The sequence below is a fragment of the Sceloporus occidentalis genome, unplaced genomic scaffold (assembly GCF_023333645.1).
Source record: "Sceloporus occidentalis isolate IW3139 unplaced genomic scaffold, rSceOcc1.0.p SCAF_17, whole genome shotgun sequence".
Taxonomy (NCBI): Eukaryota; Metazoa; Chordata; class Lepidosauria; order Squamata; family Phrynosomatidae; genus Sceloporus; species Sceloporus occidentalis.
The window spans coordinates 16,294,037-16,309,439 of NW_028316997.1; the positions used below are offsets into that span (position 1 = coordinate 16,294,037).

General features: G+C 36.7%; 1 protein-coding gene across 1 annotated transcript in view; it reads left to right on the forward strand.

Annotated features, from left to right (window-relative positions):
* LOC149302902 (reelin-like) overlaps nucleotides 1-15,403 on the forward strand; it is a 172,798-nt gene that overhangs the window by 58,714 nt on the left and 98,681 nt on the right. The window contains exons 7-12 of the mRNA XM_089482100.1: nucleotides 1,544-1,614; nucleotides 4,412-4,444; nucleotides 5,418-5,493; nucleotides 9,001-9,097; nucleotides 11,185-11,236; nucleotides 14,774-14,870. Of these exons, the coding sequence (XP_089338226.1) occupies nucleotides 1,544-1,614; nucleotides 4,412-4,444; nucleotides 5,418-5,493; nucleotides 9,001-9,097; nucleotides 11,185-11,236; nucleotides 14,774-14,870 (426 nt within the window). The remainder of the gene's footprint in view (nucleotides 1-1,543; nucleotides 1,615-4,411; nucleotides 4,445-5,417; nucleotides 5,494-9,000; nucleotides 9,098-11,184; nucleotides 11,237-14,773; nucleotides 14,871-15,403) is intronic.

Here is a 15,403-nt window from a genome sequence, read left to right on the forward strand (position 1 = left end):
TAAAAATCCAAAATCCCTCCAAAATCCTTTCATTCTGCCTCCAAAAAGCATCATATATTTATTATTGTTTTTGACACTGTGAGACAAATGCTCTATTGGTGTTTAAGGGCCCCTGCAATTAGGTCAGGACAAAGATGGGAGTAAATTGTGCCAGGATAGATTGATTGGCGTAAAATGTGAGATATGCATTTTTTTAAAATAGCTTGGATGGATATAACATGATGGGATTTATAGGGATACCGTTCTGACAGTTTCAGCAATCCAAATGTGCACAGAAATGCCCATTGCATTTTTCATTATTGAAATAATCTAATAATATTAATAATCTTTTGTATGTGGTATTTTCATCATTACATTTTTTAAAAATCATCTGCTTCAGTGTTTGTACGGTTGTGTGTTTCATGCTTTCCTATATATATGTCTTTCACTGTGCTTCTATGTCACAAAAATTGGAATCAGGAACCACATATAAGCTTAGACTAGGGAACCTCATTTAGGACCATTCTCAATATCTTTGACGCAATACGCGTTAGAGGACCCTACAAAAATACTGGCATATCAACTGTCTGCATTGTGTTCTACATAGTGGTCAATTTAAACAATGAAATTACATCAGTAGTTTTTAGAGATCCTGAGGCAGTAGGCTGGCACATTGGTCAAGATGTGTATTCCTTCTTCTGCTAACAAATTGGGAAGGTTGTAATTGTATTGTTCTCCAAACATTGCAGAAGCTTCTTCACTCTTTCAAGGTTGTTAGAAGTCCAATTAGCATCAATATTTGGGATCATCTTTAACGATACCAAGAGCTATAAATTAGGGCAAATAATATAAATATTCAGGCATTCCATGTAGTTTATTGCCTCAAATAAACTCCTACTCCTGCTAGTATAGAATGAAGCTGACAGCTTTGGGTTGAAAAAAATAAACCCTAGAGGTTGACATTGCAGACTATAGACTTACAGAAGCCAGAAGAGAGGTCTCATGAGGTTTCCTAGATATTGAAATGAGCCTTTCAAGTCATGTTCAGAAAAGAAATGATCAGGTATTTGGCATCGTGTCAACATTGAAATTAAACTTACTATTTTTGAAGATTGTTCTCATTATGACCTTCACAGTATTTTTTTAAGGTATACAGGATAACGTGGCATAGCTATGAATTTATTGAAGGTGAAATGAACAGCATATAAACCATGCCCTCGAAAAAGCTGCTTGCAGATATATTTATCTTCCTAGGAGTGTTATTAATTATTTTGTTGATCCTCACTGCCATATTAATATTCCTTTAAGCAGAGGTTTGCCGAGACAGCCTTGAGAAAGTATATGTGATATCACAATGTTGTCATAAGGAGTCATCAGAGGCACATATTCCTCTTAATACATTATTAGGGGTTGAGTAGATCTTCCATACTCCCAGTTGAAAATGAGCAGGGATTATTCATATATCATTTGCATTAAAACATAGAAAACATAGTTAAACTGTATACAAGATAACACCAGTAAACGCATTGCACTCATAACAATGACTAACTCTTCTATGTTGCAGGGCTACAGCGACTCACAGGGGTCAAGTGATATTCAAGGATGCCCTGGCACAGCAGCTATGTGAGCACGGTGGTAAGTTAAGTTACATTAAAATCTAATATCTGTTTTGTTTTCCCTGGACCTTTTAATATCTGTCATTGTAAGGCAGTATTTTAGTGATCAAAGAAGACAACAGCTCATCATTTTGTAAACGCTTAAGGCATTTGTCCTTTTATAATTCTCATGGTTGTTAACTTTCATGTCTACTAATGAGGGACCATGGGACTTCAGCTTTAAGACCAACAAGAAAAAAAGTAAAGGTAGTGTTAATGTTTACTGGTTATCACCTTGTAATATGAAAACATGGTTAAGCTGTGTTCACATAGTAAATATTTAATCATAATACACATAAATGCCAGAATAAATATAAAGAATATCTACATATTTATGAAGAGTAAGCATGGCCCCCTAGTTCTCATATTGATAAATTGATTATCTGGAGGCATGTAGTAAAGAAACACAAGACCCTTTGTACAAAAATGTTAGCTGCTTAATATTCTCTTTGCTTTGCTTTCATATTTGGCTTATACATTTGCACAAATTTAGGAACAAAATAGAGATATTTATAAAATTCTTGATGCCTGCAAAGCATTTACAAATGTACTTAGCATGTAGACAAACACAGTCTTGATAATAATTTAGTGAATTTTTCCACCACATTACATTTTAGTTTTTTTCTTATTTTTTAACAATATTTGTTGGGATCAGAAAGACAGCACTAAAACCATCCTTACCTCCTACTATTACCCAAAGACAAAGAAAGAAGACTTTGAGCTCTTATTACCTCTTGCGTTCCCCTCAGAACATCCACTCTTTAATCCAAAACAGTGAATGATTACAGTTCTTGGGGCCAAATTGTCCTCAACTCATTCTCAGATGTGAAATCTGCTAGCCTTGAGTAAGGAGAATAATTTAAATGTCTGATGGGCCACATCAAAGCTGGTTCTAAAAAATAAATCAAATGCTAATTAAAGTGTGTCTAATGCAAAGCTCATTATGTAAGACTAACAGTAGGTGCAACGTAGACATTAGACCTTTTGATTAAGCTTTTAATTAAAAGGAGGACTCAGCATCCAAATCACTTGGTATTGGTGTGTGTGTTTAATCACTTTCATTTTGTATATGAGGTAAGCCTTTAACTATGTCTGTTTAGATGAAACATGCTAGGTGTGTTATTGTATAGCACGGTGTTGGAATGTACATTTTGAAATTGATGATTAATGGTTACGTTCAATATTTATCTAGTTATCCAACCTGCTTTTGTGTTGTCTGGTGTGTCCAATATATTTTTTAACTTTGTTCAGTTTAGGCATACTTGTCTAACTGGAAGTTAGAGCTAAAAAGCTCACAATCTCTTTTTAATGACATTGTACATTCAGCAGAGTCAAGGAAAAGTAATGCTTTGTTTTCTGGGATTAGTAATATACACTAGTATGCTTCACTATTCCCTGTATGTATGCATTTTGAGTTTTGATCCAAGCTTGGTTACTTACCATCCTGCTCTCCCCAGATATACGGAGAGAGACTATTAATTATTTTATGTTTCTAAGTACCTAAATGACAAACCTAACACATTTTATTATGATAGTGAAAGCTGTTGGTATTATTGTTCTCAATATGCATCTATATAGATCAATAAATGACCTGCAACTACAACCATTAAGCTCATTAACTGTAAATATGGAAAAAATACCCCTCACTTAATACTGTAGCCAGGGCTAAAAACTTGTTTGTCTGTTTCTTAGTGATTTACTATTCAAACAAAACATTTTTTATTTATTTTTTACGTATGGAGCACACTACATCAAACTCTTTTATGGAGGATAACTCCACTGGCACCACTACTAGCAGAAACATTCAAAATCCTAACCTTTAACTTTAACCGCTGTCTCAGCACAAACCCACAGACAACTTTCAGCCAAAACGATTCACACGCACATATACCATTTATAAATGGATTGATTAATTAGTTGAACTTATAAGTTGATTATCATTATTCATTATGTATTTTTGTATGTATTTATTATATTTATCTCTCCCAATCACTGTACATACATTGTATATATTTTCCCTGCCTCTGCCATAAAATTAAAAGAAATAGATTGGTGGTGTTTGTTAATGTCAATGGCAGCAGTTACTAAGAGTTGTCAAATGCAACAGTTACCAAAAGTAACAATTTAGCTAGCATCGGTTTTAGTATTAGTTTCCCAGGTGCACAGCTAGTTTTATTAAAATCTATTAGACTACCAAAGCTTGAAGTTGCAAGTGTTACAAAAAAACAGATACAATTAAATCACAAAAGCTGTTGCTTTACAGACTATTGAAAAGGAGCTAAAAACAGTGTGGGAGATGTATATTATATAAAATTAATGATCATCATCATTGCTGCTGAAACTTGTCACACATTGAATTTAATAAAGTAATTAATCTCATGGAGGTAAAATAAAACTTAATTTGAGAACTCATTAAATTGTATTTTTTTTATGACTTCTATATAATTTACAATATTAAGATAAAGAAGTTTAATCAGACTTCCAAGTTAAGACAAGGAGGACCTTAGGCAACATTTCCAGAATTTTCAAATGATGAAGCTTTAAAAGAAAAAAAAATCAAATACTGCAGTCTCTTGAAGGTAACATCAATTATAATATAACAATGATGTGTGTTAGTCACGTCAAGTCTTAAAGAAAACCATGACTAAGAGTTTATTTTATGGCATTTTTTCCAAATAATAAAAGAAAGTTCTTTTGATTTGATAGTTTAAGGTGGTTATATAATAAAAACATCGTTTTCAAAGACTTCATTCAAAGATTTCATTTTATCTTTTCAGCTCCAACAGAAGCCCCTTTACGTCCAAATTTAGGTAAGCTGCCATCAATTACATTTTGGACTTTTTTAAGAGTTATGCAGTCATACTTTATCACTTGGATCTGTGCCACCAACACATTCTACGGAACCAAAACATAACTTTTTCCCCCAAAACATTAACATTTGCTGACAAAATGGTCTACCTTATAATGAACAAGATATGGTGCTAGCTTTCCTCTGTTACTCTTCTCATGATGATGTTGTTAATGTCTTGAATAGGTCAATATGCTATTCCATCTGCCATAAAACAGATCATATTTGGTCATAGTGGGTCAGCAGTCTTGTTTCATGCCACTAAAGAGAATCCTCCCTATAAAGGGATAGAAGGGAGGAATGAGGAGAAGAGAAGACATTCTGAAACAGTAGGGTAGTACAATGAGGGAACCAATGCTTAGAGCACCTGTGGTAGGTTGTAGACCCTGAAGCAGATGCATGTCCTGGGTACCAGTATTAATGAAGGCAGCTGTGGCCTCACTGAGGAGGTGTTACCTAAAAAGAAAAAAAATGTAAGGAAATGCCCTGTTCTTCTTAATTAACATGTTTGTGTATCCACAAAAGTGTATTTAAAAACAGGACCCCAGGTGAGCTCTGCAACAGTAACATGCTCTCCTCTATATGGTGCATGCACTTCTAGGTACTAAGCATTTAGCTATATGTTATTAGCTGACGCTCAACAGATTTTTTATATACTTCTTAGTTACCATATCTTGAATACCCTACACAGTAACTGTCAATGTAATATTTCATAGTGCTCATGTTACTGTTTTCTATACATTTTATAAATAGCGAATAGATAGAAGAATGTGATCCCCCCCATTACAAACTCAGTTCCTTGTGGCTTACAGGAAACTTAACAAGAAAAGGGTTTTTTCTATCTACCTACCACTATCTATCTATCTATCTATCTATCTATCTATCTATATCATATTATAATTATTATTATTAAATATCCATGCATTTATTTTCAGCTGAAATTCACAAAGATGGTATCATTTTGAGAGACGACTTTGACTCCTTCAAGCAGGAACTTAATCCAAACATTTGGTATGTGACAGCTTTTTACCTTTGTAACAAATGTCAGCCTTAGTTCAAATAATTCGCCTGAAACATTGTGCAATGTAGGTACAGGTTTTTTGGCATCTAAATCCCAACATGGAGACATCAGTAGCTTCATTTCATGGAAAAGGTGACATGGTAACAGGGCCGGCCCAAGGCAAAATGCTGCCTGGGTTGGATTTTAAAATGCCGCCCCCCCCTCCCTTATCTACCCTTCCTCTCCCTCCGTCCCTGCTGCCCCCCCCCCATTATCTACCCTTCCTCTCCCTCCCTATTATCTAACCTTACCCCCCCCTTTGTACTTACCTTTCAGCAGTCCTGCGGCGAGTCTCCCTGTTGGGTCTCGGTGCCGGCTTGTAATGCTGAGCGCCGGAAATGAGGAAATCTTCCGGCACTCAGCATTACAAGCCGGCACCGAGACCCAACAGGGAGACTCGCCGCAGAGGAGAGAGAGAGGGGTGCCGAGCGGTACTGACAGCTTGGTAAGCGAAAACCACGCTGCGCCCCTCTTTCGCTTAAAAGCGGTTGCCCCACTCGGCTCCATTGTCAGGCCGGCCCTGCATGGTAACAACCCCTGCTGCCATCAAAAGCTCCTTTTTTAGTTATGACTTGTTTGGGCCAGTAGCAGAAAAATAGAAACATTTACATGTTTATAATGTGGGCTTTCTTTTGAGGTACAAAGTTTACTGTTTTGATTTCATTTTAGCCAAAATACATGACCTACTAGAAGGAAAAAACACTATGAGCTCTTGTTCATCACGTCCCATTTTTAGTTACAAATAGTAAAAGTATTTAGAAAATTCTCCCGGTCCACTTGTGTTCTGCATTGCATTGCTGACACTTGGAACTGCAAGAAAATGAAAGTGTGAAAGATATATGAGAGGCAGCAGATGTTTCCCGTTCGTTACAATGCTGGATGAGATACGGTGCAAAAAGGTAACATCCTGGAAACCAGGCATGGATATTAGAAGATAAGCAAGACAAGTGTCAATGGATTCAGTGACATGTAGAGTTGGATACACAGTGCCGTTTGGAGGTCATACATATTTGAAAGCCAGTTGGACTACTGTATAAACATTCAGGGATGAAGAATAAAAAAACAAAGGCTTTAAACTCCAAGACTGGCAATAGTAATGACCTAACATTTATGCTTCATGTCTAGGCAAGTTAGTGTATCTCATCCGTAAACATTATATTAAGCAGCTGGGGAAAGACCAAGCTCACATCACAGAGGTTTACATTTTAAAGCCCAGTGAATGAGAAAATGATTTCATGAAATCTCTCTGATTCCTATGATATTCTTTGAAGCACTCTCATCAAATACAGGGGTTTATTCAGTAATGTGGGAGCTTGTAGATGAGTTTCATGGAAATCAGCAATTTTAAGCCACCAACTCCATTGTAATGAAGGGCCAAACTTTGCGTGTTTCTTCTGTAAGAAGGACTGAAACAGCCATTCATAATTGAAAGGATTCTTGAAAATGACCTCGCACATTCAGCCTACACATAATATAAAATATATAGAATAATTGTTTCGTGGGCACATATGTGCTGATCAGCAACCTGCAAAAAGTATATGTATTCTGAAAAAAATGCCTGATGTGGTTACCCAAAAAAGCACTGTGTCCATTAAATCATAGGTTCTCTTTGAAAAGATTCATCCTTTCCTTGGGACTCTAGTACTGTCCCTAGTCTGCCATGCAAACTTGTAATCAGTCTCCAAACAGAGAGTAGCTTCTTATTCTAACATTTAGTGAAGTATTCCAGCTCTTTGGGTACCATGAGTAAAAGGTAATACACTGCTAAGTCTGGCACATGCTTTTTGGCACTCAAGAGGGTAAAACACTTACTGCTGTGAACCATGAACCTCAGGCTACATTGGAGTATCTACAAAGTAGGGGTTATTAATGATAAGCCAGCTGGTGTCATGCCTCCTGAGGGTAAAAAGCAGTCCCTTACTGTGATCGCTAGTCTCTGCCTGGCACATACTAGGGTTTAATTCATTAAACCATAGCTTGCTCAACTTCATATTGAATATTTTTATGCATTATACAGTGCCAGCCCTGACTGACCATATATAATACATAGTTAAATATTTTAAGAAATCACGCTTGGAAATAGGTATACATAATGCAGAGCTGGGGCTGACCCTATTTCATGCGTAGTTGATTCAGTGCAGAAGAAATGTTTTATCTTAGCTCTCTTGCAGCTCAGCAGGTTTCTAGATGTGAATCTTAAATGTGAGATGAAGCATAGCAAGTGTTCAGCAAAGATTTCAGCAACATAACTGATTAAAAATTAGCTAGTGTTAACTAATTAGGGAATAACTTACATTTTCAACAGCTCCCATGTGTGATCTTTCTGCTAATATTCCTTTACTTTCCTAAATACGTGCCTTGCGCTCACAAGTATGACGCCACTAAATACCTATTCCATACGAACCAGTTTCCCGTACTCATGTATATGTAACTGTACATATGCCTATACCAATGTACCAAGCATACTGCACTGCCCTGTTCCTATAGCGGTGTACTGCCCATAATTCCATCAGTATCCACACAAATGCCCCATTATTGCTGCCTGTACTCAAATGTTTATACATTGCCTGCATCACTGTTTTATACAAGTTGGGCACGTGTTGCTGTTAAGCAAGTGTCATCTTCCTCCCTGCGGTAAGGTTGCCCGAGTCTTTGAAAATCTTGTGTGTCTATCTGAATCCGGATGAAACATTAGCCTGGAACTAGATGTTAATTTGCCCTTGATGATGATCTGTTCCCAGCAGCACCACAGTAATAATGTTGGACGCATATTGAAAAGCTTTGAAAAGGCCCCTAATGAGTCTCAGGTGCAGCTTTCTAGCCCGAGGCCTTCCTGCAGTCGTCCTCTTGCTGGAATGTCTCATGGCCTTCTTGCATACACATTACCAGCAGTTTTGTAGTGCCAGGAATTGGTCATGTCTGTTACATTACAATATATAGATATATATCGTAACCACAAATTGGTTGTTAGGTATGTTGTAGATCACAGTTATTCTGTGCCTGTTAAAAGCATAAATAGAGGCAGCAAAGCCTTGCCGAATAAGAAATGGCCTTGTGCGCTGTTACAGGGATGGATAAGAGATTGCACTCAGAGGGGCTGATTCATTCCCTTGGGTTAACGTGGCTAACACCTGTAAATCCAACTCAGCAACTTGAAAATTCACAGACAAAAGTTGCCATTGTATGGATTCAAGCGCATATGAGTAAAAAGACACAGATTGGGAGTCATCATCCAAACTTTTAAAATATGTATGACATCAAATTGCCCCATAAAATGAAAGCCACCCAGGAAGTCCCAAGTAAAGGCAGCAGCCGTTTACTGCTTAAAATAACTATTTATAGTCTTTTTTTGTGTGCATTGTGGTTGTTTTAAGTGCTAATATTTTATAATGCTCTTTATCTTCCTGGCACATCCTCTGGGTGTATGGGTGTCATAGATTTTATTTTTGTTTGTGCAGGATGCAGTGCAGGAACTGTGGGGTTGGAGAACAATGTGGTGTGATTATGCATGGGAGCGCTGTCACATTCTGTGATCCTTACGGGGAAAGAGAATTGGTAAGTTGGTCTTTTCTTGTAAATGATGGGTGGAAACATTCAAGAAAAGGGCAGAACACTGTTAGTCAAATAATAAAAGAATCACATCAAAAGTTGGGGTTTTTTTACCTTGCAACAAATAAGCCCATAAATGTATTGTTTCAACCAAGGCCAAGGATAGCATCATTTTTTATTTTTATTTTTAAATAAATAATGGAATGTGTACATTAGCTACATTGCTCTATGATCTAAATGTGGAATATCTGACAGGTACAGCCAAAACATCCACCGCAAAGGGAGGAGACAAGCCACGTTTCCCCATCATCCTGGCCTATAATTTAGTATCTTTGTGTGCATTACACATATAGCAGCATATTGTTCTTTCTTTTCCTGCTTTTCTATATGAATTGAGTAAGTGAAGTTCGGAACGGGCTACTTCATGTCCCTGTCTTAAATGGAAAGAGCACATATTCTTTCCTACTCATGCTGGTGTTTTAGTTGTTTCTTGCACCCTTTGTTCATTGGGTCCTCTTGATCCATGTATCTCAAGGTTATCTCCTCCAGATCTACATTATCTGTACTTCCAACTACATTTAACGTTATCACAAATGTATGTAATTTTCTTCTGATTCAATTTCAACTCCAAACACAGCTTGAAGTACGTCAAGTTCTTGTTACCAAATTATGTTTCATTGTAGCCGGGTGGACACTGCTCCCAATTTTGTAATCAGAGTTCACTAGTGGTAGATTAGTCTATCCAGAATACTTATGTTTTCAGGAAGCAAAAGAATTTGCAATTGTTTCCTACCGATTACCAAGACATTTAATGGTATACTAAAAACCGTTGAATACCATCCAGCTTATATGAAGTATGTTATGGAGTAAAAAAAAAAAAAGAAAACACTGGCAGGCTAAATGTTCTTTTTTCATCCTTGATATACAGTAATTATTCAAACACTTTTTCTGTTTTTCATGGATTTTCTACTGTCTTTTAATAACTTCTGATAAGCAAAATAACGTATTTACTGTTGCATGATCACAAATTGATTGAACTACTTTTAGTAAGGTGTGATCCTCGCAACACTGAAAAAATAGCTGGTTAAATTAAATTCAGCCATTATAATTATATGCCTCTACACTACAGTATGTATTAAATCACCAAATTTAGTACTGAATTTTAATTTCTACTAATTGTCTATAAAACAAATGCAGGACTAACCTATAATGATTGCAGGGAACAATGAGTAAGAACATATGGCGTACCCACTAAGTAAGCACAGAGTTTGTGGACTATATATGAAAAAGTCCTCTGCATCCAGCTAACGTTATAAGTAATTTTTCCATTTTTAGAATAAATATGGTTTTCTAGAATGGCTGATGATATTAGGATTTTAGACAGAAAAAAGAAACAACCAACAAACCCTTTTTCACATAATGGGCGCACATTGGTGAAAGAGAGAATCATCCAAGAGGAAAAATCCACAAGCACACATTTTAATATAAATAAAAAACTAGATTTGGGTTTTCTAATAGTACAGTATTCACTGCCAAAAAGTATGAATAATTTACTTGATTAAAGAATTATTTTGTACACATTGCTATAAAAGGAAACGTAATCCTTGATCATCTTGACACTTTGGCCTTTAAATATAAAAACCAATTTTTAGCAAAGATTCAGTGACCGAAACAACACTAGCTGAGCTTCCCCTTTAAATTATAGTAGCAAATACATGGAGGGATTCAGCAGACTCCCTTCTCCTATGCGTTTGCCTTCCCTCTAACCCTCAGCTTCACGGCTTGAAGGATATATGTTTGACCGAACACATCTCCTGCTTGTCAGTGCACACGTGTGGTATACTAAAAGCAAACCAGGTCCAGCACTCACTAGTGCAAGCATTCCAAGTGGAAAGACCCCTGCTTACATGTGCAGAAAACACTCATATTGAATTCAATGAGAATGATTTATTGCCATTGATTGGCTGCTTTCACCGGCCAATAATGGCATGAAATTTGGACAGTGTTATGGAATGCGTACTTGATTTGAAATGTATTCTTTATTGTGGGCTGCCTGGGAAACTATTTTATTAATACCAACATTTTATTTTCAGACAACAGTGAACCTTAACACAAGCACAGCATCCATTCTGCAGTTCTCTATTGGTAAGTTTGGGGTACATGTTAACAAACAGTGCATCCATTTTACACAATGTTTGACTAATAAAATACATGATTCATCACTCTTACATTGAATTAGAATTTTAAAGCTACTAACACATGGCATAAATGCATTTAAAATAGCACAAAGTATGGTGCAGGATAAATGAACTGGCTAAACCCTGGTTTAAGGGGTCAAGGGGGAAGCTCTGGTACGTCTATAGCAGGGGTGGGCAATTAATTTTCCCATGGGGCCACATGAGAAATTGGAATGGTTTTAGAGGGCCAGACCTCTACAAACTACAAACTCCGAAGCCTTGTCCATTTTGTTAACTTATGTGCTGTTTAATAAAGTTATTCAAGCCTACGTCATTGGTAGAGGTGCTTGAATAAGTAAGGCCTGAATAACTATTAGCACAGCACAGAAGTGAACAAAATGAACAAGGCTTCGGAGTGCATACCGTATTTTTCGCTCTATAAGACGCACCTGCTGATAAGACGCACCTAGATTTTAGAGGAGAAAAAAAAGGAAAAAATATTTTGAGCTAAAAAATGGGCTAAAATATTTATTACAATAACTGAATAAGCTATGAACACAGTAAGACACACGCAGTAAGACACACACAGACACAGTAAGACACACACAGACACAGTGAGACACAGTAAGACACACACAGACACAGTAAGACACACACAGACACAGTGAGACACACACAGACACAGTAAGATACACACAGACACAGTGAGACACACACAGACACAGTAAGACACACACAGACACAGTAAGACACACACAGACACAGTGAGACACACACAGACACAGTAAGACACACACAGACACAGTAAGACACACACAGACACAGTGAGACACACACAGACACAGTGAGACACACAGACACAGTAAGACACACACAGACACAGTGAGACACACACAGACACAGTAAGACACACACAGACACAGTAAGACACACACAGACACAGTGAGACACACACAGACACAGTAAGATACACACACACACAGTAAGACACACACACACAGTAAGACCTCCCTCCCTAACCCCCCTTCTCAGTATCTCCCCTCTAACTCCCTAACCCCCCCCTTCTCAGTATCTCCCCTCTAACTCCCTAACCCCCCCTTCTCAGGATCTCCCCCCCCGCCCCGGTCACTTACCTTAAACTCCTGTGTTGGAAGCGTGAGGCGTTTGTCTCGGGTGCCGGCGCTTCACTGCTGATCGCCGGCGTCTGACGTCATATGCCGGCGCCCAGCGTAAAGCGCCGGCACCCGAGACAAACGCTTCCAACACAGGAGTTTAAGGTAAGTGACCGGGGCGGGGGGGGACACCGGACTCATTGGTGAGTCACCAGGACACTCTTTGCGGGCCGGTCCGAGCTATTCAGCGGGCCGGATGTGGCCCGCGGGCCGTGCTTTGCCCAGGTCTGGTCTATAGGTATGGTGGTCTATGCCTTAGACATGCATGTTCTCTCTTGCTTGGTAGAGACTGAAGTTTATATAATCTAATCTATAGATTATCAGCAGAAGCAGAGTGTTTGTATCTCTTGGGACTCAAAGCCCATTCATAGCTTTACCCCCTCTGACCTCTATTATTTCTACACTTCATACAATACTGCGGTAACACATTGATGCATGGTTCTACATTTTATATAACAAAATGATATGAAGGGTGCATTCAGGCTAGAAATAGCATTTGATTTAAGTTCAGTTCTGGACATATATATATATATATATATATATCATATACTGTATCAAACTTTGATGTGTAGCACATAAACTTTGACTCAAACACTCTTAGATATGTTTAAATGTCTAAAAACCATTACGTTTTAAATTCTGCAAACAATAGATGTAGTGACTCAATAAACCCAAAAGAATTCATTGCTTGAAATAACTAACGGTGATTTTGCATTGATGCAGAATTTTTGCAAATTAAAACAGTGGGAGATGTCTTAATCTTCCTCTCATTATGTGTCTATTCATTCTACTGTATAGAACGGAGCTTAGCTTCATCTTTCATGCTGTATGAATGTATTTGACAAACTAAGGATGAGGTTGATTGGTTATGAACGTGGCTCATCTAAGTAAAATAAATGAATATGATTAAAATTCGGAACCCTAGTGTGGTGCAAAGTATAAAGATGGATGGCAGATGTTCAGTTAGTGGAACACTGGCAGTGGCAGCAGATGGGCTCAAAGTAAACATGAATTGACTTTTCAACTGCCCTTCATTTGCTTCATTTATTTATATACAAAATCGAACAAGTTGACAGCGCTTTACCTCAAAATAGTACATACTTAATAAAAGCTTAAAAAATGGTTTCATTACCCTTCGGTTTTGCTTCATACAAGTCTTATAAACTTTTATAAATGATGAAACGTATTAAGCGTGTCATTAAATGTATATTGTGACCAAACTCCTTTCAGGTTAAGCTCACAGCATGTATAAGTTTTAAATTATTGTCTATGAAGCACCATTAATACATTTAAAATGTGCAAGAAAAGTGTTATGAAATATGGAAGGCCATCAAACCAATGGATGCCTCACACCTTCTCTGTAGGCATAGGATAGCTGACAAGAGGCACACAGCCAATTAAACTAAAATTAAATTGCTACAATTAAACCTTTCATGGCACTTTAACCCTTTTAAGGAAGAATTTTTATGCCTGGCACCTCATGGGATTTATTGAGCTTAGTAAGTGATTAAAGATTGCTTTCTTTTCCCAAACGGTGTTGCTCTATTGCCAGGATAGTGAGGCATTCAGCAACACCGAAAACTGCTTCAGGAGCCCCATGTGATTGCACAACATGCGCCATATACAATGGCGGCAGCCATCTGCTTTAAAAGAGCTTTGATCGCCTCCTCAGCTCAGACGGTGTTGCTGACAGCATGAAAACCCCATATAAAACAAATACAGACTCTCTCTCACCCTACCCCCTTCTCTTAATATATATATATATATATATATATATATATATATATATATATATATATATATATATATATATATATATATATATATATATATATATGCATATGCACAAACTCTGTCCTTCACAAATACAAACTCCCATATATCCAATAACAAATAAATCCAGTATGGCCAATTTTTTTAAATTAATGGTTACTACAGTTTGTTATTATTTTAGAGTTGTGTCTGTTTGTGTGTATATATATATATATATATATATATATATATATATATATATAACTCAATAGATTTTCTGAAATTGATTATTTAGGTCACATGTCAGTACTGTGTACATTTTCATAGTGTGCACATAATTCATATTGCTCCCCTGGGAAATCTGTACTAGATTACACAGTTGAGTCATGATTTATCACTTTTATATCAATTCAGACTTTGGCAAATCAGCTGCTTACTCTCAGCGAAAGCTCTAATGACATTTCATTATTGATTTAGTAATTTAAGGTATGAAAAAAATGAGTTCTGTGTACTGGGGTCACTTGCCATTTGGAGCTATTAGGGTACAATTAATGTTTCCTTAACACGGTTATATCTTACAGGCTCGGGATCCTGTCGATTCAGCTACTCAGATCCTGGTATTGTGGTGTCCTACACAAAAAATAATAATTCAAGCTGGTCTGTTCTGGGAAGAATCAGGTGTGTTTGTCTACTTAGATGTTTATTATTACTGTCTGTGTTCTTAAGAGGATTATTTATTGTTGTTTGTATCTGGTTTAAATTACATTTAAAATACTTGCAAAGTTTTCTTTTGTATTGTCCTATCAATCGTGCTACTCAGACTATTATCCTGTTAGCTTGTCAGTGAAATTGGTTATTATTTCATAAGATATTAGTATGAAGACATACTGTATTATCGTTATGTATAAGCATATTATTCAATGATGTAAAAATAAACATGCAAATAAATATGTAATAATATCACTGACATGTAAATGTTTGAAAAGTCAGTTATAAAACTTAATAAACAGTCTTCTAAAGGTATAATTAAGATTTAGTTTTAAGTTAAAAAAATATAAAACAGTATAAGATAAAAATTATAATTACATCATAAAAGGTGGATGACATTTAATCACTTTCATTAATACGATTATCACTCAGATATCAAGAAATTTTCTTTAATATATTAATTATGTGTCTGAAAATAGATGACAATCACTTTGCATCAGTTA